At 40.4% G+C, this 25655-nt stretch overlaps 1 protein-coding gene across 3 annotated transcripts in view; it reads left to right on the forward strand.

Moving 5' to 3' along the window:
* Positions 1-677: 677 nt before the first annotated feature.
* The window catches only part of TPK1 (thiamin pyrophosphokinase 1), a 308752-nt gene continuing 283774 nt past the window's right edge, over positions 678-25655 (forward strand). For 2 of the 3 annotated variants that reach the window (XM_064443814.1, XM_064443816.1), the window contains exon 1: positions 681-1053. In XM_064443814.1, coding sequence (XP_064299884.1) covers positions 1011-1053 — 43 coding nt within the window. In that variant the 5' untranslated portion in view covers positions 681-1010. Of the gene's footprint in view, positions 1054-25655 lie in introns of all 3 variants that reach the window. The other variant, XM_064443817.1, reaches the window with a different exon arrangement.

Consider the following 25655-nt stretch of genomic DNA (forward strand, 5'->3'; position numbering starts at 1 on the left):
AGTCTTCTTGAGGCTGAACAGACCCAGATCTCTCAGACTTCCCTCATAAGCGAGACGCTATTGTAGCTGCAGGTTTTATTTTTTCAGTTTCAACAGGCAGGAAGCTACTAACGACTTTTGAGTGAACTGTTCGCTACAGGATCTTTAAGCAGAACACTTCTGGCACGGAGAGTGACTTGGAATTTGGGGGTCTTTTTAATCGATGGTGTCCAGCATTCTTTGCCCTAAGCAGCGCTCCGCACACAGATAAAACGTTCAGTAACGTAGACCATGAAGAAGCGAGCACACTGCCACGTTCCCTGACGCTGCCACCGCTGCTCGCGGCCCGCCCAAACGCAGCCGCGACGGGGCCGGCACCGCTCAAGCGTCGGAAACGCCTCCGAGGGGCGGCGGGAGCCGCTGGGCCCGGCCCCGGGGTGGGGTAAAACCCCCACTGCCAGCGGTGGGGAACAGCCGCCCCCCCGGGCCGGTCTCGCCCCGTTCCCCTCTCCCCCTCGCCTCAGGGTCCCCAGAAGCTCTGGCGGGGCGGAGCTAGCTGACTGTCCGTCCGTCCGCTCACCCCTTCCCCCAGCAGAGGCCCTAACAGCCGCCGCCGCGAGGGCGGGACTCGGTCCGCCCCCGGCAGCGCCGAGCTCTCTCTCCTGCCCCGCCTTCCCGCTGGTGAATCCATCGCCGAGCAAACGATCGCGGCGGCGATCGACGCTCTCGGCTTACCTTCCGCTCCCCCCCCGCCCGGTTAGGCGCACCACCCCGGGGGCGGGGGCCGGGGCAGCGTGGGAGGGCGCCTGGCTGTAGGTGCCCGGGTAGTGCCGCTGCCGTCACCTCCTCCTGCCTGCTCGCCATTAAGGGTGGGCGCCGCCGCCGCGGCCGTGCAGCGGAGGGCCTCCCTCAGGGAGGAGGACCGCTAGTCCCCGCGTGTCCCCCCGTCCCGGTCCCGCCGCTCTCCTGGGAGCCGCGGTGCTCTGTCCTTTTTCTGTGTGCCCGCCCCACGCGCAGGGCGGCCCGGGGCCATGGAGCGCGTGTTCACGCCGCTGGACTGCCTCCTGCCCGCCGGTACGGTACCTGCCGCCCCCGACCCGCTGGGGGGTGGGGTGGTGGGGCGGGGCCGGGCAGCCCCGGCGGCGGCGGGCAGCTCACCCCCACCCCAGGCAGGGCAGCCTCCGTGCCGGGCGGGGGGCGCTGGGCTGCGTGGCGGGAGCGGCGCGGGGGCGCCCCCACGCTGAGCCCCGCGGCCGCCCCCCCACGCTGCCTGCTTGCTCTCAGAGCGCTCCGGTGGCGGCGGCGCGACCTTCCCTGTGCGCGGCCGCTGCCTCGGCGCGAGGGGCCGCTCGGTGCCGTCAGCGGCGCTGCGCTCCCGCGGGGCAGGCCGGGCACGAGCGCGCCGCCCTTCGGCTGGTCTCCTCCATATACCCACGCAGTGCCACCTTGTAACACCCCTTTGCCTTTCCAGTTGTAACCCCTTTAGGTTTAACCGGTATCTTCAGTCAACTTGTCACGGTTTTCTCGGGTTGGCCGGGCCCAGCGCTCCGGTGAAGCCCGTCTCTTGGCGAGGGGACCCGTCGACTCGGTTTCCTCCATGTGCTTTTGGCGTCAAAGGTCCAGGTCCCGCCCGTGGAACCTCCACGGATGTGCACCCCACTTGCCTTTCGGCTCTGCATGGCAAAGCTCTGGGGTTTGGGTTTTTTGGTTGTTGTTTTCCTAAGCTGTTCTTGAGTGTTATTAGTATATATATATAAATATATAAAATATATGTAATTAACCTCATAATCTCCATGAAGGATAGACTACCTGTAATAAGCACATGCTCGTCGAAGTAGCTTGTATGCTGTTTGGAATAGGCACCTCTTCTTCACTCTGTGTTTCCAGTATCTAATTCAATAGGGCCCAATTTGCTATTCAATAATACCATTATAAACAGTAAATATTTTTATCTTTCTATAATGTAATTTTAAAGCTGCATAAAAATCATTTTGGTGTAGCAGCTGAATTCTAACACTGCTCTGTTCTGGTACTGAGACTTACGGTGCCGTGGTGAGGTATATGTTGTTATTTATTTACTAGTAAGATCTGGAGGAAGGGAAGAGTTTAACAGAATGTACAGTTTTAAACAAATCAATACATTTTTACAGCTAGCAGTTTAAGAGCATGTCTAAACTCTTCCCACTTCTTTAAAATCACTTTTTGGTCTAATGTGTTTTTTTAGAACTTCTTCAGGGTGTGTTCAAAGGTAGTAATGGGTAAAGCTGTACTCAAGGGATTCCTGCCAGAAATGTATATATGACTCAGGAGTGTGTGTGTGTATTTTGAGATGCCTCATTGCTTTGGGTAGAAAGAGGGAATGGGCCTGGAGGTGAGATTTTAGTGGGTTAACTTTGATTCGTTGCAGTGTGGTGTCCTCTTGTATGAAATGAGGAATAACTACTTACTAAGAGTATATAGTGAAGAGATACAAAAATGTACCTTAAGAATTTATCCCTGGGGAAGAACAGACATTGCTATTTATATTCTAAGATAGCTGCTTTTGATAGGCATTTGTATGATGTTAGGACTACCATATGCCCCAGTTTCCAGGAGTTATCTTTTTTTTTTTTTTTTTCCCCTTTGGTTATGTCTGGTTGGAGTTGAAGATTTGGCATGTTTGCTCACAGTTTTCAAATGGTCCACAGCCTCATCAGACTAGAGGCTTCAGCTGGGTGTCAAGAAGCCTGCTTCTTCTAAAGAAATGGATGCTGCAAGTATTCGAATCGACTTGGTTATACAGGATAGCGTGCCTATGAAGTGCACAGTCGTACTGCATCTGGATCCTTGTCATCATTACAGACATCCATTACCAGCATTTCAGGCTGGTTTAGCCTGCTCAAAGTATGCAAGGCTGAGCAGATTTATTTGGCAATTCCACAGTTTAAAATCTGGTATCCTACTTAGTGAAGTCAGAAATAAGGCTTTCAAAATCGGGCAGATGAAATGAGCCTCCCAAATTCTTCTTGAAGAAGTACTAGTGTTTCTTCTTCTGTGTGCTTTAATGGGGTATGTATTCAAGTTTCCAAATAATACAAGGCTAGTATGCAGAGAACATGATGCTTCCTAGAGGCTAGACATGAGGCTACAAAATAAACTCTTGTGAGGATGTTGAAGTACTATGGACCTTGTCCCCTTGCCTTCACTAATACAAATGTATAGCAATGTATGTAATGTTTCTGGTTGCTTTCTAAAGCCTTGTGCAAACACAGTGGCATGTCGTAGTGGGGAGAATGTGAAAGTTTTATCAGCTATGTTTGGAGGTTATTAGTTACTTTCTTTTTTTGGAAGGTGTTCAGGAATTATTCTGATTTTATATGGAATAGAATAAAACACAGGTTTGGAAACTAATATTAGGTACCTGAACTGGAATTTCAGGGCCACGTGTGCCTTAGTAATTTTAATCAGTGTAGTTAGAGTGAATTCTTATTTAGATAGTAGACTATATATCTCCCTGTTTAGCACCTGACTGAGGTCCATCTAGCAGACGTTTGAGAACTGCTGTGCTAAACTAACATGCTCAGAGGCTTTGAACATTATTCAGTCAAACAGGTGGAGCACAGTTGAAAATGACCGTGCTACAGTCAGAAAGCTGTGCTGTGTACTTCAGAACTGCGTTGATTTGCTTAATATAGTTTAGAATGGGTAATGAGGTAGAATTTAAAAGTGGGGTTGAACTCTAAATTTGAGTATTGCATACTAAAACGGGTATATTTTTATTTCCTCATGAAATGAAACCATTAAAAACACTCATAGAAGCCCACCCTAAAGTCCTGTATGCTGCTCTGAAAGGGTCAGGCAGAAGCTTCACAGGGTAAAGCTGTGATGCAGCTGTTGTAGAAAGCTCATAATCAGTGATGTCACACTACGGCCTGTGAATCATGACCGGAGTAGCTTGGTTCCTTCCGGAGCTTCCTTTGATAGACTAGACATTTCCCTCCTGCTGTTTATACCCTTTTCTTGTACTATCATTGCCTCCTGCTGCTTGTCCCAGACTGTGCTGCAGGCACTTCTGCAGAGAGGCAAGTGTTTCTAATTTATTTTTTTAATACCATGAACTTTAGGAGCTGAGTCTGCTATGCTTGTGACTGCTTAACAGCAGAAATACTGTAGCATCCTCTAATAAGGCTGCCCCTGTGTAGCTGTACGCTTCTGCGGGAGAACTTATCTTGGGCCGCATACCTCCGGGACACAGGGCTCTACCCGCCCTGGGGACAATGATGCACAGACATCAATATGATGGATACAAAATGTCCGTTTATTTGGCTGCGTCACACACTTATATAGCTCTTGCGGTTCCTGTTCCTGCCACTCCTATGGGGAGGAGTCTATCTTTCCGTCACATCCCGTAATCTTCCGGTCGCCGATCCCTGTCTATTCCCCTACATCCCTGAATACCACTTGAGACTTTTAGAAGGGCAGAGTGCCAGTTTACTAAGATGCGTTTCTCACAGGGAACGTTTTATATTGTGTGCTGTAATGTGGCCTGGATTCTCACTCATCTCCAGATGTGATTAATGATTTTTTTTTTTTGCCTTGCACAGTCCTTAAAATGCAGTTCATTATTGGTTTTATCAAGTGGAGTGATGCAGAAGGGGGGTATTTTCCTCAGTTTATAATCCAGCACCTCCCATTAGGGGTGTCTTGCCGCCTTGAGGTGGAGGGACTGCAAAGCAGAAGCAAATCTAGTCCTGCTTTCTTCTGTGCCTTGCAGAGGGTTTATTGGAGCTGAGTTTCCTATGACTGACAGGAGCCTGTGCTACTGGTGAGGATTGGTTCCCCCCTGTCCCCACTTCTCTGTGCCCTGAGTTCTGTGACCAAATGCACTTGTGAACTATGCTGCATTGAGAGCTAGTGGTTAAGGCTTGGTCCACTGAGAAAAGGGTGTGCTAGCTTCATCCCACTGAAGCAAGGTCATCTATATGTCATGAGAGACACAGCCACAACAAAGTCTGCTTCAGAATTATGTGGTAATTTATAGTTGTCCCTTTGTGCAAAGGGACTATAAAAATTCTGCATTGAATTTAAAGCAAAGACAACAAGAGGAAGCAACAATACGCTGTGAATGCTCTTCCATCATTCCGCAAGCTTGACTGTTTCTTGCTTGACTATATGTCTTCTCCTGGAAATGCTACTGACTCTAAACAAGTTACCTCTGAAAGCATTATATCACCATATTCCTTTTTAAATGCCTGGGGCTTAAACTCCTTCCTTAACGTTCCCTTTTCTCTGACACTAAGAATTGAAAGTTATTTGTAAAACAGTGACATGTTTGCCATTCACTGAATGACCTCCAGCCTAGCGTAAGCATCAATAACCATCTAAATGCCCCTTTGCTAGAGTTCTGCATGGTCTCTATGATGCATTGTCTTGCAGTTTAATAAACAAAATTTTGTGGTAGAAATCAAGAAAGTCACAGGGTTAGGAAATCAACCTAATGGTCTGTGTTAGCTTCTGAACAGTAGAGGCATATGGAAAATGGAGTCCTAGACTATTGGATTGCTCTGTAATTTTACAGGTTTTGTGCCACTGCTGTTGGGTCAGAGTAGTGAAGTTTTTAGGCAAATCATGTCATTTAAAACCTGTGATTGAGTTTACCAAAGCTGAAAAAGGGTGTCAGTCCTTTTAGAATATATCAGAAGTTCCTCAATGAAATTAGCAAGCACTTCCATATGGGTGTTACATTGCTATATGTTTTTAATTGAAACACTTTATTTTATGTGAATGTTGCTGACCTGCTCCTGCTCATGCTTTCATAAAAGTAGTAACACCATTCATTTATTCAAGTTACCTGGGAAGCCTTAGCTTGTTTTTGAGGTAGCTGTAAATATTCAGCCTCGGACCTTGCTGCTTGTTAATTCGCTGAGCTGGGTCAGCAGTTCTGTAAGTATTATTGTATAGATTACTTACAGGTGTACTTAAAGTGAAGTATTACAGATGGCTTTTAGCAGATGTAATCATTGTTAACCTCACCACTTTCTGTTAGATCTTTGCTTTCACACGTTGATAGCTTTTGGAGTTCTTTATCTTTTTTTGTTGTTGTTAATGCTTTATATGCTGGTGTGTTATTTGGAATGGGGCAGCAAGCCATCTTTAACCATTTGAGCTAATAGGAAGGACACTTTTTTTTGTACACATACACAGAGCCCCCTTTTGAAATAAGTTGCCATCAAAGCTAGTTGCTGTTTTTCTGTGTGAATGATAGATTCTTATCTCATGCAGTGTCAGTGCACTGATAGTTCTATATCTTGCGGTCACTAATAGGGTGTAGCTGGCATTCTGTTGGATGGGAATATAATGGTGGAGGGGACTGAAGGGATTTAAAAACAAACCAAAACAACAAAATAATCCTCTAAAGACCCCACCGGAGTATAAGAGCAATAATGATGTCACTGGAGCTTCTGAAACAAAAACGTACGTTCAATACTGCTTGCACAGATAGTAAAACACTTGGATAAATTCCTTTTGGAAGGTCTTGTTATTTTCTATCAGTTGAAGCTTTCAAGAACAGCTTACACAGAGTTCTGTGAGGAGTCACTTAGGTGTAGCAGATTGAGCCTTAAAGCTAGGAAATACTACCTGGCCTCTTAATGTATTTTCTCTTTTTTTCTTTATTTTTTTTTATTCCTCTGATTTAACATCAGATAAGGAGGTGGGAAATATACTTATTCCAGACATCAAAATGTTCGTGTTGTTTGTATCCAATTAAATGTGTGCAGGACTGCTGGAAACAATTTAAATATGTTAGTCTTTAAAGAGTAAAATATTAATCTTAAATGACAGGAAGTCAAGGGAAAAGAGTGGACTTCAAGGTTTTGGGGTTTTTTACTGCATTTTGCTTGCATGTCTCTGATCAGCTCAAGATATTTTGCAGTTTCACAGCAGCTTTAGCATTATGTTATATCTCAAGTCTGTGTGTATACATATATATATATATATATGCACGTGCGCGTGTGTATATATATATTTAAAAAGCTAGTTTTACTTTCTGGAAGTGGAGAACAGAAGAGACTTTTCTTTTTGGCAAAGCTCATCCAAGTCTGATTTATGGAGAAATTGAATATGAAGCAAAGAAATGAGGCAGTTTGTTTACACAGGAGAAAACATAATACATATAGGTTTCAGATATTTCAAGATCCAAAATAACAAATCCCAGGCATACTTGTGGATTTGCTTTAGATTTTAACATCCCGAGACATTAATCAAAGCTTAATCTATGCAGGAAATAGCAGCATTGAGAGTAAAACCTAACATCAAAGTCTTAAAAAGGAAAAAAACCCCAAATAACCTAAAAAAAACCCAAGCAAACAAACCACCTGAAAAGAAGTAAAAGGGCTAGCAGCTTCTCTTCATAAGTCAGTTCTCAGTAGCTTTTCACTTCTAGTGAGTTTTAGGTTTGGATGTAACCTAAGGGATTAGGACGTTGAAGAACAGTACTGTTAACTGATGCTTTGTCCACGGAAATTATTAGCTAGGAATTTAACAAATTTGTGTGCTACAAAAATAATCTATGCCGGTCTCAAAGTGCTAGCGTTGAAAAATGTGGATTAAAGAAAAAAGAAGCTAACTAAAACCACAACAAACAACAACCTACAAACAAATGGAAAAAAACAAAAACCCAGTGGTAAATCTTACCCAATATGAAATATAGTAAATCAACTGGAGATACCTCTGATGTATACGCCTCCTTGTTGGTATGTCATAGAACATGCCCCATCTCTGATCTCTACAGAGAGAGGGGAATTTGCAGTGTGTCCTGCAGGATTAACTAATCTGATTTATTGCCAAATAACTTAACAATGGAAAGGAACAGACGGTCAGTTGTCCTTTCTGCCAAAGTCACTCTACCTGATCACAGTGAAGGATATAACGAGTTCTTAACATTTTTGGTTTACATCTTTCTGTAAATTATAGCTGTGCTGACTTACATGTAAGTAATTTATGGAAACAGGTTCTCCTTTCCGTCCAGCTCTGACCTTAAACATGAAGAATATGATTAACAGTATTTGTGTAGTACTGCCTTTGCATAATTAAAAAGAGAATTGAGGATTTAAAGTTGCTACGGGAACATTCAGTTAGTTAAATTTTACACAGAGAGTACGCATAGTAGCTTTTGGATTGCTTTTAAATTAAAGCTATTGCTGTACATCCAGTTGCAGTTGAAGCTGCTGGAAAGCTTTTCCTGTCATTTCCTAGCTTTGAATTTTATTCCGAATGGCAGTCGAATTTGCTCAGCGCTAGTGCTGATTCTTTGTAGCTTGTGTTGATGGATTGTCTGCCAGCCTTCCTCTCTGGCAGGACAGAAGCTGGAGGGATGCACGTGTTTATCAGCCCAATTGAAATAAATGGGAAGCTGGCCAGTGAATTCAGTGGGAAAGGAACCTGTCCCCTCACAATTGATTTATTTTGTAGTTGTGGCTGCTGATGTGGGTTCTGTTTTGTTCTATTTCTTTTTTGCTTTTACTGTAGTTCCTCATTTCCCTTCTGTTCTTTCTCCAAAATTTTCTGTCAACGTTGTTCCTGGGCACAGCACAGCAATAAGGGAGTAGTTCAGAAGTATTTATATGTACAGTTTTCCACCAAATTGTTCAGTGGCTTTGGTGGTAAAAGCTGTCTGTGTGTCTGACGCAAAGAAGCTTGTTTTGCTGCAAAAGTAAAATATGTTGGTGCTATAGAGTATTGGGGCCTTACAGAGTTCCTCATATGGAAAAGCTTTGACTTCTGTGACAGTGTCCATAAGGGTGTCTGTGGACCTGCCTGGTGGAGGCACAGCAATAGCTGTCAGCGGAGATGATCCTTTTTTTTTTCTTCCCACAAACAATTTACAATTGTGTGCCATATAAGCATATATGAAAGAAGAGTACAATTCTGTTTCCAGAGCAGAAGGGCACTGGTATGTCAATGAAATCTCTGTGTATATATGTATGAGATTTACTTGCTTTTATGCTTATAGCTGATCTAGCTGTGGCAAGCAAAGCATTGTTGTATAGACCAGACCTAAGCACAGGCCAAAGTTCCAGTTGCTCAGGATGAGTTAAAAGGATGCTGGGTTGAAACCACACCTAGGCAGTTGTCCAGCAGATGGTGTGACTTAGATCACTTGAAAATTTCCTGAGGTTGACTTGAGTCACAGAGCAACTGTGCAGATACAGAGTCAATCTCCAGGTGCTCCATTTTGAGACTTTGCACTCTTGATAAGAGTTTTATTCATGGGGGAAATTCCAAAGGGTAAGGCAAGGTTTGTTCTGCAGAGTTTGACCTGTGTATCTGTAATGCTTACAGGTGTCAGGATCTTTGTCAGCTTTAACTACATAACCGAAAGCCTCTAATGCAGATACTTCAACGCAGGGTACACTTTCACTTCTGGAAATGAGTGCTCTGCAAGCTGTTTGGGGTAAAGCACAGCCTTGTGAGTGTAGAGTGTGCTCTATGGGGCACCTTCTCTGCCCGGTTTACAGTTACACTTAATAACCATCTAAGCAGTGTTTGCCATACTGCAAATCCAAAAGAACAAAAATGTTAAGGGGGCAGCTTGAGAGTCAAGCAGCTGAAGATCTGCAGCTTGGACTGCCAAAGGAAGTGGTGTGGTGGCTTTGCTGCTGCAGATGCAATGAGAACAGCTCTTGGGCAGTGCGTGACCACCTCCTTTCATAATGAGTTGACCTTGGTACACTGGAGATGATTGAGCTCTGCTATGAAAGCATCTGTCTCCATATTGCCACTTCTTGCTACAAATGGGAAATTTACCTTTCAAGTTTCTTAAAGAAAAGCTTGATTTAATTTTACTTAAAAAAACAAGGGTGTGTGCGTGTGTGCAATATTGAGGAAACTGTTGTTAAGGGTAACTTAATGTTTGGCTTTCTGGACTTCTGACAGCAGTGGTCTTGAAAGGTCACTGCCATAGAACTTTGCTCCAGATACAGCTATCGCTGGATTCAAAGTAGAATGAAGGGTGTTATCTGCAATCCTGTTGTCTTTTTAGGGTGCTGGCATATTGCTGCTGTTATTGAGAGTGCTGTCCTATTAGCTCTTCTTTCTTTGCCCAGAATCCACTGTGGGAATGACATTTTGTACTGTATGCACAGTCTTTGTACATTTCTAATGACATCAGTAACTGTGAACAGAGGATTTAAATGGTTATTTTGTAACTGTGGGAAATAAAATCACTGAGATCAGATGTTCTTCCTTGAACTGACTGGTAGGGTTTTCGCTTGGAAACTCGATTTCCTAGTTCCCTGTGTCTTTATTTAGACTATTTTTCTTACATATTGGTCAGTAGTAATGCTGCTGCTGTACTAACCTGACTCAGAGTAAGGAGTTTCGTCATGTGAGCCTGTGGAAAAATTTCTTCTTCTGTCTTAGTCTGCCATCCTGTCATAAGGTCATAAGTTAAATTTTTGTGCCAACAAACCTCTAAGTCAGTAGGAAACTAGATCTACCATGTAATGTTTTGCTTTGTCTTCTGTGACTGTTTTTGGTTTTTTGTTTTTTTTTCTCCCCTCGCACCCACAGCTCCTGTAGTTCTGTTGAAAAAGCCCCAAGTGTAAGCCCTAAAACACAGAGAGCACAGAAGTTGTCATTTGGGAGGAGCAACAGCAATGCTAGAAGGAAAAAAAAAAATCCCTTCTTTTAGAGTATGCTGCACCTCCACGAGGAGGATTTTTGGGCAGGGCCATGGGCAGAGTGTGTTGCAACATGAACATGCTCTGCACATTTCCTTTCACTGCAGCAGGCTGTTTTTCCTGCTGATGGAGTGTGAAGCCTGTGTGAAATTATCAGTCAGTGTCTGGCTTCCCCAGAGAGGACAGGGAGTGATGAGAGCTGGGTCGTGGCCTTGCAGTACCTCTCAGTGGAGATGGCCATATGGTGTGGGAGAGGGCGCTGAAAAGGTGTGTCACAACAGATGTTTGATAGCATACTTGTTGCCAAGAGCTTTAAGTGTCAACTAGCTCCAGTAAGGTACAGTTAGAGCTGCCCCAGGGGTGCAGTTAAGGAGGAATGCTGTTTAGATAACACAGTGTAATTTATTATTTGCATTGGTATTGCAGTGGCTATGTTTTGTCAGGCAGACAAAGGCATAACAAGACCCAGAGATTGGACATCAGAGCCAAATAAATTCATACTAGAATTAGGTACGGATTTTTAACATGGAGAAGAATAACCAGCCCTTTGAACATTGTACCTAGAGAAAGGTGGATTCTTCATACGTGTAAATTAGTTGCAAGTCATACTTTACTTGAAATAAGAATGAATTTCAGGCTATGCCTTTTATACAAAAGGCTAAAATAGATTGTCACAGCAATACTTTCTGGCCTCTGAATCTGTAAATCTGAAACGCTTAGTCCACTGAAGGAGAGACTTATTTTCCTCACTATTTAAGTCATCAGGACAGATTACGGGAAAAGAAAGGAACTGGTATATTGGCATATCCTGGAGTACTGCAGCATCAAGTGACTAGTCTCATGTTGCATAGGAGGTCTTTGAGAACTGGGAGCAGATTTCAGAGCTCTTGTGATGCGGTTCAGAAATTGAGGACTGTACTTCCTCATGTTTTGAGTAAGTCGTATGTTTAAAAAACCAAACAAACCCCTCAAAAACCCCTGTAGCGTGTGGTTATGGTTCCTAGGCAGCAAGAACTTACTGCAGTAAGACTATACATAGTGTGCTGAATTTATTGATAGTTCACAGTAACTAGCAGAAGCTTTAAAATTATTTCCATAGATTCCATCCTTATTTATCTATAAATATTGTAATTGGGAATCCCACAAGGAGGAAGAAAAGGCTTGAGTTTAGACAGCGGAGTGAATAGTTATACTGAACCTATACAACTTTATGCTCAACTATTCTGTTTCTCACCCAGATTTACATTTGCTGAATACATTTGCTGAAATAAATAGCCAGTGTCGTTTGAGAACAGAGTTGGAACTGAATAAATGTAAGGCTTCAGAGTATTAAAAAGGGGACTGAACTCTCAAATAATGCAGTTATACAGCCCAAAGAATGTAAATTAGAACAGCGGAGAGGAAATCTAAATTTATGAATATATGGGAAGAGCTATTCATGTTTTGTGAGAGTTTATAAACTTGTGGTTTTGTGGTCTGATCCTTTGCTGTTTAATATTCCCTTTTCTTCTTTTCCCCCAATGGCAAATACATACGGAAAATATGCATCTTATGATTACAGCAGTAGGTAAAAGGTGTTTTGTTACTTTTCTCAAGTGGAAGAGCCTATCGAAAGAGGAGAATGTGGGAAGGGAAGCCCGCAGTGGAAGAGACTGCCAGCTGTGAAGGTTATCTGCAGAGGATTGTCCCATTCACAGCTTACATAACAGACCTTGGAATTATGCCCTGTTACAGTTGAATAAGAAATTAATTTCAACTGCAGCAAAGAAGGCTCAAGTTAGATGTTAGGGTAGAAAAGTATAGGTAGCAGGTGGAAGCACTGGAATGTGTTGTTTGAGAAGATGATGTAGTCCCTGTCAGTGGGAGCCTCCCCTTTACCAGGGGTAGACAGAGGAATTGTCTAGAGAGGTGTTTCTCCTTAGGGACAGAGGAATGGACTAGATGATCTGAAGACTTAGATGTACAAAAGCATAGGGATTGAGATTTGTATTTAGGAATCATATATGTAGAGGCAGAGAGAGCTTTCTATATGCGTATCAGGTGCTGAAGGACATGCCGTGTCTGCAGACTTTCTCACTCGATTATACTGGCTCCAGTTGGGCTACTCAGACAAGCAGGGCTTACTCTTGTGTTTTGAAGTTTTCAGTCTGTAAATTACTGATGCTTTCTTCTGCAGTACAGTAATGGTAGTTATCCAAACATGACTTTTAGCAAAGTCATAGGTGACATGAAAAGTACGAAAATGTATGAAAAGGGGTTTGAGGAGTGAAGCTCTGTAAGTTCTGAAATAAGGAGTGAAAACTGTGTAGCAATTGCTGTGAATTTACCAGGCAGTGAAATCTGTCTCTGTGATGTCATTTCATCAGTTTTCATACCGCTGCTAACTGGCATTTGAATTTCTAGTGGTTTCAGAGAGATTACCTAGAAAAAAATCTGGACGTCTATAATTCTCTTATTCTGTTAGTTTTTGCAGATGATCTTGTGTTGATAAGAAACAGAAATGTATTCTAGAGACTATGACAGGAGTTTCCTGTGAATTTACTTTCTTTTGATGTCCAAAAGGGGCTTTAGATTACCAAAAAGAAAGCTTCTTTCAGAAAATGGTTCCTAATTTTTTTTTTTTTCACAAACTCGGAGTATATGTTTCTGAGGGTAAAAATCAGCAAGAAAATGTATCTACAAAGAGCTTCTCTGTAGTTTAATCCACTTTATACTGACAGAATTAATTTGTCATTTTTGTGCATGTCACTATAGAGACAAACCCTGCCTGTTGTCAGTGTAATTTATACAGTTGTTATTATCTCCAATGAGAAAGCATGCCTTAAATTACAGGATTGCTGATGATTTGAGGTACAAGAGTTATGGAAGCTGTGTGCAATGTGTTCATGTGCTGCATTGGCAGATGGCTGAGGTGAACATACACTCTCTCTTCAGCTTTAAAAATCAGAATTGGTGGCAGCATTGTCAAAACATGTCAGCACTTGAAGGGTGATGTGCAACAAACCACTGGCTCTGCAACACACCTTGGCGCACAAGTTGGAGCTTTGAAACAAATTATATTCTTACTCTACAAATGTTTTGTTGTTGTTGTTGTTTAGTTGGGCTTTTTTAGTTGCTACGTACTTAGTTTGAGCTACTAACGTAGAAGACTGTAGCACTTAGGAAAAGGGTATGACACTGGGATGTTTTCCTTGATATCTTGCATCAAGAGGCAACTGTACTTATATTTTGAGTTATATTTAACCCTCTGCCTGGAATTTTAATTTATTTTGATGGTCCTGGATGGGCATGTCAAATGCTGGTGCTTGGTAGTTCATAACTGCTTCACAGAAATAAAATCCATCAAGATGGTATGGGGAGAAGAAGAGGCAGAGGAGGAAGATGGGAAGAGTATTTTCTGGACTGTTATATCACAAGTGCTGAATAATCTGGAGTAGCAAAAGCTATAGGTGATTTCCCTAGGGAAGGGAATAGGCATTTTGAATCTAGTATTTTTTTCCGCTGCCACTCTCACAGTAGGCTATGATGATAGAGGGTGCAGAAGGTAATGTCATAAAATAGAAGAAAGAAATGGAGTGTGGTTCAGGAATAAATACAGGTAGTCTCTAAATGATATGCTGGCTCAATTTTACTTGATGGATGCCAAAAGCCATTTTTTTTTTATTTAGAGAAGACAGCACCCTGCCTGAGAGGACAAAGGTGACATTTTGTTCTTCAGGGGCATAAAACTAGTTTTCCTAATTATTCCTGGCATTTTGCCATTCATGCTATGAACTTCCTTAGAGGATAGAAGTAAAGCCAGTCTCCTGTGAGAGTGAAAAATGAACTGAATGAGTTTAAGGTTTGAAATGTGCTAGCATCAGCACCAAATTCTAAAATGATGTTGTAGGATTTCCAGAATAAGACGACGGAGAACACTGTAAGATACATATGATACGTTACAGAGGTGAACATAGTAAGCTTCTCTGAATATAATATAGAGAAGTCTAAATTAGGAAGGCATTTATATGCAGCTTTATACTTCTGAAGTTTCGGTTTATGTAGAAGGCTGAATTTTGAATGTATTATTGCTGTATTATTCTAGCATCCTCAAGTCCTTGCAGGACATCTGTGGTAGAGGAGATAGATGACAAAATGCTATTCCTGCCTAGAAGACTTAAAAGTCTCATCTTGCACAGAGAAGCCCCCTCACTGAACCTAGCACTTTCATGGAGTCCTACTCAACAGGGAGGTGTTCAGAGTCTGTGCAGAGGCATAGCTTACAGTACTGGCAGTCAAAAAACCCAGCAGCTACAAAAGCATAGGTATTTGCCAAAGAGGTATTTTGCAGATCATTACATTTATATGGGAATTCAAGGTTAGGTGAACACGTGTTGTTTAGAAAACACTCTGATGCTGTTCTCATGATATTCTACAAACCTGATAATTCACTTTAGTTTTTGACATGCTAGTGCTTTATAACATTTTGCATGTATTAGGGAGGTTCTGTCCTGACACTCTGGATGTTCATTCAGGATTGTGGCCTCTGCTTCTCACAGTTTGAATGCCATTATCAGAAGCAAAGCAAATGTAGTTGAACAGATTTGGTATAGAAAAAAAAATACAGGTCTCGCCAAGGATTTTTTTTTTTTGGCTTGTTTTTCTGACATAATCTGTTGATTGCATTTTTTATTTGACTGCTGTTTTCATGATACAGCTGACTACAAAATCACAGGAAAAAATATCTTTTAGGAGACAGGATTCAGAATGTTATAGTATTCAGAGACTAAGTTAAGAGTTCAGTCCATTTATGAGGTAAACTGACCATTGTGGAAATGCAGGTGGCTACTGATGGGCTGCTGACATTTCATAAAAATGTTTATATAAACCTAGAGCAAGCTCTGCTTTTATGAGAAAAGCAAAGAGAGGAGACTCCTTTGGTCTGGGGATTCTACCACCACCCCCGTGATACCATGCTAAATACGATGTGTCTTTTCAAGTGACCTTTATCTTAACTTTAATCGCTCTTAACCTCTTTGGGGAAGCTGTATTATCTGAATGTCTTCCATGTGTGAAAATTTACTTTGCCATCCTTTTGTACCTTTTACGCTTTTCAGATGGATATTAATGTTATTGCATTAATAATAGTGTTAGGAACAGGACTGGCTTTTGGGCATTTAAAAGAACTTTACAATATTACAGCAGTGCTATACCATTTGTGTGATTAAAAATTGTCAACCACAAATAAAAATGGGATCAAAGAGGCTGAGATTAGAATTCCTATATTGAAAGCCATGAGTTTTAAATAACAAGTATTTTTCTTATTAAGCGTTTGAGAGCTGAGAGAAGACACATGAGCAGTACCTGTAGCATCTTTTGAAGGTTCAGATTCCCAGAACTTTCAGAATGAGATAGTATATGTGGAAATAATTGGAAAATAACCTTGAAGGTTTCTGTGCCTATTTGAGTGTGAATGGATGTATGTCAGACCTAATTAGGTCTACTGAGGAAAACAAATGTCAATCGCTTTTTATCAAATGCATCCAGCTACTTTTGAGATTGTGAATGGGGTCCAGTGAGCCTGCTTAACGTCACCTTTCTATCTTATGCCTTTTAGTTCTGTCCCTTGTGATGTATGGCATTTGATTTTTCTTGAAAACAAAGTCAAAGAGCTGGAAACTGGGCATTGCCACTCCAGTGCTTGCTTAGCTGATGTGTCCAGAAGAGCAGATGTAACTTAACTAATTTGAAACATTTAAGGAAAATCTTGGTTATTTTACCTCCCAGTGGTTCATGGGGTTTAATTGGTTAGATCATGGAGCTCTATTTCATTTGTTGGAAACTTGATGACCCCTCCAGTGCCTTGTCTAACCTATTTTCTTATTCTGTAGCTATGACTTTATCAAATCTCATTGGAAGCATGAAATGCACATCTGTTTTCAACAATGATTATATGTAAAAGGATCTTTCCTGCTTAGTTATATTCCAGTACACCTATTGTGCATACTCGTATCTTCTTTCTTGGTAAGTGATGTACTGCTGGCTTTGTGGGGCCATCATGAAATGTGCTACCTTTGAAATCTCTTCTCTCTGTGTGGCTTATTTAGAAGTATTTCTAAAATTCCAGCTGTGTACGCTTGTAGTTTGTTAGAAATGGGTAAGTTTCCCTGGGGATCCCTTAAGAGCATACAAGGAATAAAAAGGGTATTGTCTAGAAGTAGCATCACTGAGTCAGTAGTCTCTGATTGTGCTGGAAAGGAAAGAATGCACTTTGCTTTTAAATTTGTTTGGGGAATTTGGAGACAAGCGGTCGTTTGATATTGTTCACATGAGAAAGTTTATTTAAAGGCATGAGCTGCACTATGTAAGTAAACTTTTAGAAATCCCTTTATGGACTCTGTTTTGTGATGTGAAGGCAGCTTACTCTGTGGAACTTAAATGCGTTCCTAAGAAAAAGAACGTAAATAAAACTAAAGTAAACCTAGTGGGAGCTGAAACAAGAGTGTCCATGCAGCTTTTTGTACAAATATAATTAAGTAGGTTGAAAATCATACCTTCCAGATATATTTTCAGCCTTTTTTTGGAGGCAGTCCCTTACTGGGAGTGGAGGGGTGAGAGGCAAGACTTTCAGCTTCCGATGCTAGCATTCATAACATTAACATCAGTGGAAAGATCATATAACATCTCATTTTGGCCCTGATTTGAATAGTGGAGTGAAATTCTGGAAACTGTTCTCATCCATGGCTTGTCACTAGCAGGCTTAAGAATTGAGAAACTGACTTCCTCCTTTCAGTGTCCACTTTCAAGAGATTAAGAGATCCCTTGAAATATGTTTTGTGCTTTGCAATGCTCAGAGGAGTGCATGTGATACAACAAAGATGTGGTCGGTGCGTGTAGCACCAAGTGATCCTGGAGATTCCTTCGTAGATTATGCTTCTGCTCTTACAGTTTACTATAAATTTACTCAATTTTAGCCTTATTTTCTTTCAGAGTGATTTTAAAAAAAAATTTAAATAGTATTTTTTATTAACTCCCTGTAAATGTAACAACTTCTTCAATATTTTAATTACTTCTTATGGAAGCAAGAGAGAGTAGAATCTCCTGTTACATTGTAGTAAAACAGATATGGTCCTTCAAGGGGTTTCTTTGCAAGTACTTCTTCCAGAGTGTTTCCTAGACCTACTCAAGCTGTTCGTGGGTTATGTTTGCTGGGTTTTAAATGTATATATAACTCCAATTAAATGTAAGGGGATATATGCTTAAAAACATTATATGTTGTAACATTATTATCTTTACAATTGTTATTGTTGTTTAGTTGTTAGCATTTGAATCGCCTTAAATTCTGTCTTTGGAAATGCTGTCTACAATGTGGTGCTGCAGATAGCCCCAGAGTGAGCAGGAGGATTGTTACCTGGCAGCACTTTTGGTACAGAATAGTATGCTAATTTAGCAGTACTCCTTTGAGGACCTCATATTGTGTCTTTGCGCGTCCCTGCTGTGTATGGGGTAGGCTCTACCAACTGGCTCAGAATTCTGCATGTACTGGTTAGCATTCTGTCAACATTAGTGGAATTCTGATTTGTATGTGATTCAGATTAGCAAGGTAATTGTGGTGCTTCTGAAGGCTGAGACTTTACCCTATGCAGACCTGGTCATTATAACCTGCAGAATAAGTGTATAGTCTGGCTAATCAGAATTAAAAAGCTAATTACTGGGAAAACGCATTCCTTTTCTCTTAAGAACACGCTTCAATTTATTCAACAATTTGTTATTAAGCAATTATATTTTATACAACATTACATGTTGCTTGATGTTATGCAGCCAATGTCTCAAGTTGTTCAAAGGCTAAATTAGCAAGGGGTGCTTCTAAATAACAGGAGAGAGTATTGTTATTTCCTTGCATTGCATGTTCTGCAATTAGGGAACTTTGCTTTTAGGATGTTCTGTTCTTATTTTTCTTTTTGCTCTCTCCTCATTTCTGGAAATTTTCTTAAGATATTCCATATTACCTCATTATATTTTTCTGAGCATGAGGAACACTCACCCTTATATGAATGCTTTGATGGCTATTAAAAACAAAATTAAAACTTCTGTTTGCACTGAAATATGTCCTGGAAGATGAGGCCTCTAGGCTAGTGGAAATGAACATGTAGACTGGTTCTTATTCAAAACCATTTACATACTAGTTTAAGACAACAGCTATGATATTTGTAATGTAAACCATGAGAAGAGAGAAGGGAAGCACCAGGTAAAGGTGAGAACTGCGGTCAGCACTGTGAGCGGTAATCACGGCATGCAAACCATTTAACTGCCAATCCGTGTCTGTGGTATTGTGGCACCAGGTAAATGTTATGAGATTTTTAAAGATAATATATAGCGAGCTCAAAGTTTTCACAAATGTGGGGCAGCTTAATAGAAAGCATTGGAAATTCAAATGGCTCATGTAGATCTTTTGAGCTGAAATGTTGCGGGACATCTGTGAGCAAAACATCATAAAGTTATCAGTAATGACAGAGAGGAGCCAGCAGCAGAGGGTAGGACAGCATCATGGGATAGGCTAGTAGTGGGTGGGATCATTCAGAAACAGTAGGAGGAGAGGGGTAATTAGAGGATCTTCAGCATTTTGGAAGAGGATAAGGAGGAAAGAAATGAGAGGAACACTTGGAAAGCAAAGATAAAATGTGGACAGACCCATGAAAGCCAATGAGTGGCTGAATGCTAAGGAAATGTTGGCATTGCTAACCAGAGTCTGGAGGCCATTCAGTACTCTGGTTCTTTTACAAAAGCCCTTCTGAACAAACAAGCCTGAAGTGTTCATGTGCAGTCCCAACTGGTGATGGCATTGAGTAGGAAAGACTGATAGCTTGAAATGTGTTGATGAGTATGAATCCCCCATTGTTTCATCAGGTTATGTGAATTAGAATAGTGGTGTAAGCAGAATTGGATCTGGAACCAGTCATGCTTCTGTAATGTCAGAAGAGTATTTTGTACAGCAATACAAACTAATAGCTATAGATTTCACTGGCTTTTTTTTGCATTTGCCTGTAACATGCCTTACAGAAGAATCTTCCCTTTTAAATAATGCAGAATTTTTTCAGAATGATTACCTAAATGCATGACATGGCTTACTGCTTTTTCAGCACTCACTCTTTGCAATTAAACCCTTGCCTTTTTAGTTTTGTTTCTGGTGCCCATAAAATATCTTCTTGTTCTTTAAAAGCAGACCAATCCATGCCCGAAGGAGGATGGATCTTTCAGTTGTAGCATGTAAAAAAATAAAACACAAACCAAAAAACCCCAAACAACAAACACCACAACAAAAAAAAACCAAAAAAACCTACAGTCCATTCCAGTTCTTTATAGGTACTGTGTGTTTGAACACATTGGTTTGGATTTTGAGTTTGAATTCTGGTCTTTTATCCTGTCTGATTTTGTTTTAATATTCGTATCTTAATTTTCATTTCACTTTTAATTAGTTTCATTATATTTGATGGCAAAATGTTTGCTTTATCGTCACTGTTAATAGTCTAATTGTTTCTCTTGCCTTAAGTAATATCTTATTAACTTTATAAGCCATCTTTTCCACATCATCTACAGAATTAATTTCCTGTGCGTGTAGTTGTATTGTCTGCAGCATCTTTACCAAAACTTTTTCAATTAGCATTTTTATTGTTGTATTGGATTTTTTTCTGTAAGAACTAAGCTGTGAAGGCAGTTGATAAAAATTAGTATTATTAGTTGGTGATATTTTCAGGCATCACTAAAAATCTATGTATTCTCTATTGGTGAAACAGCTTAGTGGTGATATAGGTCTTTTCAAACAAACAGAAAACCCACTACCACGCAGTAACTGAGTGCTATTTTCTAAATCCAAATGAAAATTGTCAATAACTTTTGATGTGCTAACAACAGATGTGGTTGGTGGTTTTACAGGAGAAGAGGGGCATGTAGTGATTGTTTCTCCTAGTAAGTATTTTATTGCCATTTTCTGTTGGTTACATTCATCAGGAAGAATTAGGCCCTGTAGACAGCAAACAGACACTGCAAGCAGGTATGTTTTACCGCTTGGAATACTTTTCAGTATTCCCTTCCTTTAATTGAAATGATGTAGCAGAATATAATGAAGTAATCATGACAGACTACCATATCACCTTTGGCCATCATTCTTTTATATCTTTAATGGAAATATTGCTCTCTTTTTTTTGTGTGTATGTGCAAGATGTGTCTTAGATTGTGGTGTACTTCTTGGTTTTCAGATTCCAGTAATTTCTTTTAGCAGTATGCCACCAAGGTCAGTTGTGGATATTGGAAGACTGGAGGCTCTTGTTGGCAGAGGCAGTGCTACTGCAGGAGGTCTTGTTCTGCCAGGAAAGTTATGTTGGTGAGACATTTATTCACTACATCTTTAGCTCTTTGTTGCAAGTCAGGTTATTCTGAGAGGTACAAAGCACCGAAGAGTCAAGTTATTAGCATGACACTTACTGTGGATGCAGATGAATTTAAAAAAAAAAAAAATTACATCTTAAGTGGTACTTAATGGAACTCTGGTGCTAAAAATATAACATGTTGCATTTTTAAAAGGAAGCAAAAAACAAAAAACTCAGAATCTCCCCCCCCCACCCCCCAGTGGTGGTTCCCTGTCACCGTGTAGATCCAAAGAAGCAGATAGTCTGCTCCTGTGGAGCTCTAGATGATCAGCTCTGCCCCTACTCCTAAAAGAGCTGCTGTACTCACTGTGTGTCCTTTTCAGAAGAGTAAGATGAGATGAATACCTGTATTCACAGACACTTTGTGCCTTTACTGTAGGTCTTGGGTTGAGAGAAGATTGTCCTGGAAAATTACGCAGATTTTTAAAAGATGTCTTTGTCTTAAATTAGGACAAGAAGTTAAATTCTCAGAAAAGTCCTTAAAGTTTAGCCAAGATCAACCAAAGCATTTTAATTTAAAATATCTTAAAATGTTTTATTTCAAATGTGACTGTTGAAGTGACTGTTTGGAAACAGACATGTTTATCAAACCTCATCTTTCCTATGAACTACTTGTTTTACTTAATGAGTGTTTATTCTGAGACAAATGTTTTCTCAAAAATTTTCCAATTTGCTGTATCTGCTGCATGTTTTTTCCTCTGTAAACTCAGAGTCTGGTGCTACATGATAAAATACATGTACTTCTTATAGAAATATTTTCATTCCAATGTGCTTTAAATTTAATGTCTGCTTGTATTTCTTTGTAAGACAACAAAAAAACTGACAGTCAAGGAAAGACTACTTCCATAAATAATACAACCCTTACATAAAATCCAAGACAGCAGCAGTTTATACCTATACTTCAAAAAGGATGGTAAGACAATGTAAGGTAATTTAGATAGGTATATTTTTTCTGTTAATGTTCATATGTTTGCTGAACAGTCCTAGCATACAGAAGATTATTGTGCATTGTGAAAACATTATGGTGAATTAGAAGATGGAAGTAATTCTTTCAAACTGTGCATAATTAGGCCTTGTACAATTTTAACTCGGATCCATTTAGTGACAGATTCTCACCTGATATGCCTTGGTATTTTCTCATTAATTTTGGTATTGTTGTGCCCATTCATGCTAGTACCAAGTGCGTATTTCCCAGCTTTTAAAAAATTGCTTAATCAGTTAAGATACTTCAAATATATGTGCTACATCACGAGCATGGTTAAGAGTTTGACTTCAGATCGTTGAGCTTGGTGAGAGTTTTGTTTGCTACTGGGTTAAATGAAAGTTGGATCAGACCAAATCGACTGTATAGGGGAAACACAGAGTCAATTTTGTACAGCTGGAGTTAAAAAAAAAAAAAGAGTACAAAAATGGGTAATAAGGACTGTCAGTGCTGTGGAGCATTTCTATGCAAAGAGACTAAGCAGACTGGAACTTCAGCTTGGAAAAGAGGTGACTGAGAGAAAATACAGTAGAAGCCTATAAAATCATAATTATGGCAAAAAAAAGGCAAACGGGGAACAATTATTTTCTGGTGTTTTTTTATTTTTTTTTGAATGCCAGAGCTGATGTTGTAAAATGAAACCGTTGCATAGAAGATTTGGAGCAAAAGAAGTAATTTTTGTGCAGAGTGCTATTAAATTGTACAAGCTTACAGCTACAGATACAGGGGAAGCTAAAAGTATTAAGAGTTTCAGAGGGATTAGTGAAATTGATGGAGAAATAAATAGCAGTGGCTATTAAAGGCCTGGATGCAGCCTCTACTTCAGTTCCTAATCCCAGTGGGTGCTGAATGATACAATAAGGGAAGTGTTGTTTCATGCATGCCCAGTTTCTGTACTCTTCCCAAAGCATTTAATGCCAGTATGTATGTCAGTAACACATAGAGTCATAATAATGGAGTAGACAGACCTTTAATTCCCGCCCTGCCCCAGTATCTAGTACTTAATTTCTAAAGAACTAAAGGTATAGGCTGCTGTTAACTGGAGAAATAACTGTTCTGGATTAAGACTTTATCCTGCCCTCCCTGTCATACCTTCTGATAGTTTCTCACTGCTGGAGGTTACCCCATCCCAGGTAGCAGGGTGGCAAAGTGAGTGCTCCTGATTGGTTTTGGTGTGCAGGGGGCAGGTTAGTTCAGAATGCCCCACAGACACTAACATTTTTTCACGCCGTTTTTGCAGTGATTGGCTGACCATGATGCTAGTCAATTCATTCAACTTAAATGGGGGGAGAGGGAGTGATCAAATCAAAACAAATTCATCCATGTTAAATTATGATTAATTTTTCAAAATTGGAGGATAAATCCTATACCCTTTGAAATTACTGGCAAAACACTAATCGAGTAAAAGGACAACAGGTTTTACAGCGCTTAAGTAATTAGGTACAAATCTGTACACAGAGAAGCTCTTCATGTTGTGATAAGACTGTTTTCTGCAATTATATTATCCAGAGCTGAATTTTCTGTTACTTCATCCTGCATAAAGGTTCTTGGTCAGGGTACTAATAATTAGTATGGGGTAACATAGTAAAGTATTTTGTGCATGTTATTTCAGCGGGCTTGGCTGTTATTCTTAAAGAATGTGTAGGGGTATGATCCTTCTAATATCAATAAAATCCTAGGAGAATAATTTTCAGTGCAATAAATTGCATTGTTTTCCTCTGTTACCAGAGTTATATCATCACTACTTTCTTTTTTTTTTTTTTGTCACCAGTAAATAAACAATATGTGAGATCTTAACGGGCATTTGACTAGTGCAAAATTTCATGTGGGCTTCATTTCACATGCTGACTATTCCTTATGGAACTGAAGCACATCTCATAGCATGCTAAAGGATAGAATAGCTTTTCCTCTTCGATGCTTTGCGAAGTGCTTGAGCTCCTTGCATGGAAAACTCTATAAATACAATATAATTATATTAATGATGATTATGGCAAAGCACAAAGGAAAATTATGCAGGAGAGTGATTGGATCCTTCTCTCTCTTAGAAAAAGAAGCCCAAAACCAAGCTCAAGGCCTGAATAGTTCTGTGTTTTATTACTTGAGATGAAAGCTGTGTAAAAACAAAGCAAATCTGGCTTGTAGTGTGGGTATTTAACTTTCAGGTTTTCAATATATTTGCAGCGTACCAACTTTATTACCTGAGCTCAGAAAAAATAAATCAAAAAAACTAGCTGTAAACACACAGCATTCTAGCCTTATTTAAAAAAACCCAAAAGCTGTAATTATAGACATGTTAAAAAATAACAAGCTTATTTTGAGCGATGGAGCATTACGGTTTGTAATACAAATTTCCCATCAGAACAGAGTGATAAAAACTTGTTTGCTAACCAGTCTTCCAGTAAAAACCAAGTAAATATACTCAGAACTATATGTCAACACTATGTGCTGACTACAGGAAAAAGCCCTATTGAGTGTAGATCTCAAGAGAATTAATGACAGAGCAACATGTCCTCTTTGGTTTAATTGTTGTTCGGAACTTACTGAAATGACAGCTAATGAAGAGGTCACCTGAACCATGGAATATGGCAATATTAGGCCTTAAGAAAGAAAGAAAATTGAGTCTTGGTTTGTGTCCCTGTAAGAGCGACTGCCAGTATCGCTAGTAAACGGTTGTTCTTTTGCTCTCAATTTTAGAAAGCCTCTTGGCCTTGTGTTGAAAAGCAGACGGGTTATTAAAGTCTAGCACCTCATAGAGCCCAGTCTGCATTGCTGGAACACAGGACCATTACTGAACTGACTGATTTGGAGTCAGATTCCCTCCTCGTAGTTGTCAGTATGGTGAATATATTCCCAAATAGGAGAGAAAGGAGTTGATAAGCTTTTTTATGTTTTCCAGTATCAGGTTATATAATGTTATACTACATATGGGTCAGACAGTTTTGTACTTTGTGAATGCAGTCTGGTTTGGAAACAAAAATCCTGCCAATGAATATTTTAAATAATGTATTTCTCTGGATATAGAATCACAGAATCATAGAATGTCCTGAGTTGGAAGGGACCCACAAGGATTATGGAGTCCAACTCCTGTCCCTGCACAGGACAGCCCCAAAATTCACACCATGTATCCGAGGGCATTGTCCAAGTGTTTCTTGAATATGGTCAGTCTTGGTGCCATGACTGCCTCCCTGGGGAGCCTGTTCCAGTGCTCCACCACCCTCTGGGTAAAGAACCTTTTCCTAATATCCAACCTAAACCTCCCCTGGCACATCTTCCTGCCATTCCCTTGGGTCCTGTCACTGGTCACCAGAGAGAAGAGATCAGCACTTACCCCTCCTCCTCCTCCCCTTGTGAGGAAGCTGTAGACCACAATGAGGTCTCCCCTCAGTCTCCTCTTCTCAAGGCTGAGCAAACCAAGTGACTTTAGCCATTCTTCATACAGTTTCTCCTCTAAACCCTTCACCAACTGCATGGCCCTAAATATGTAGTGAGTGCAACTCTTACCTTCTAGCTTATCAAGTTGTTGTAAAGGTAACAGGAATGAAAAAGATTGTCTGGGTCATCTGACTGATGACAACTTTTACCTTACACAATGTAATCCTTTTCTTTTAACTAGCTGTGGTTTTTTAG

Source organism: Phalacrocorax carbo, chromosome 2 (genome assembly GCF_963921805.1).
Source record: "Phalacrocorax carbo chromosome 2, bPhaCar2.1, whole genome shotgun sequence".
Taxonomy (NCBI): domain Eukaryota; kingdom Metazoa; phylum Chordata; class Aves; order Suliformes; family Phalacrocoracidae; genus Phalacrocorax; species Phalacrocorax carbo.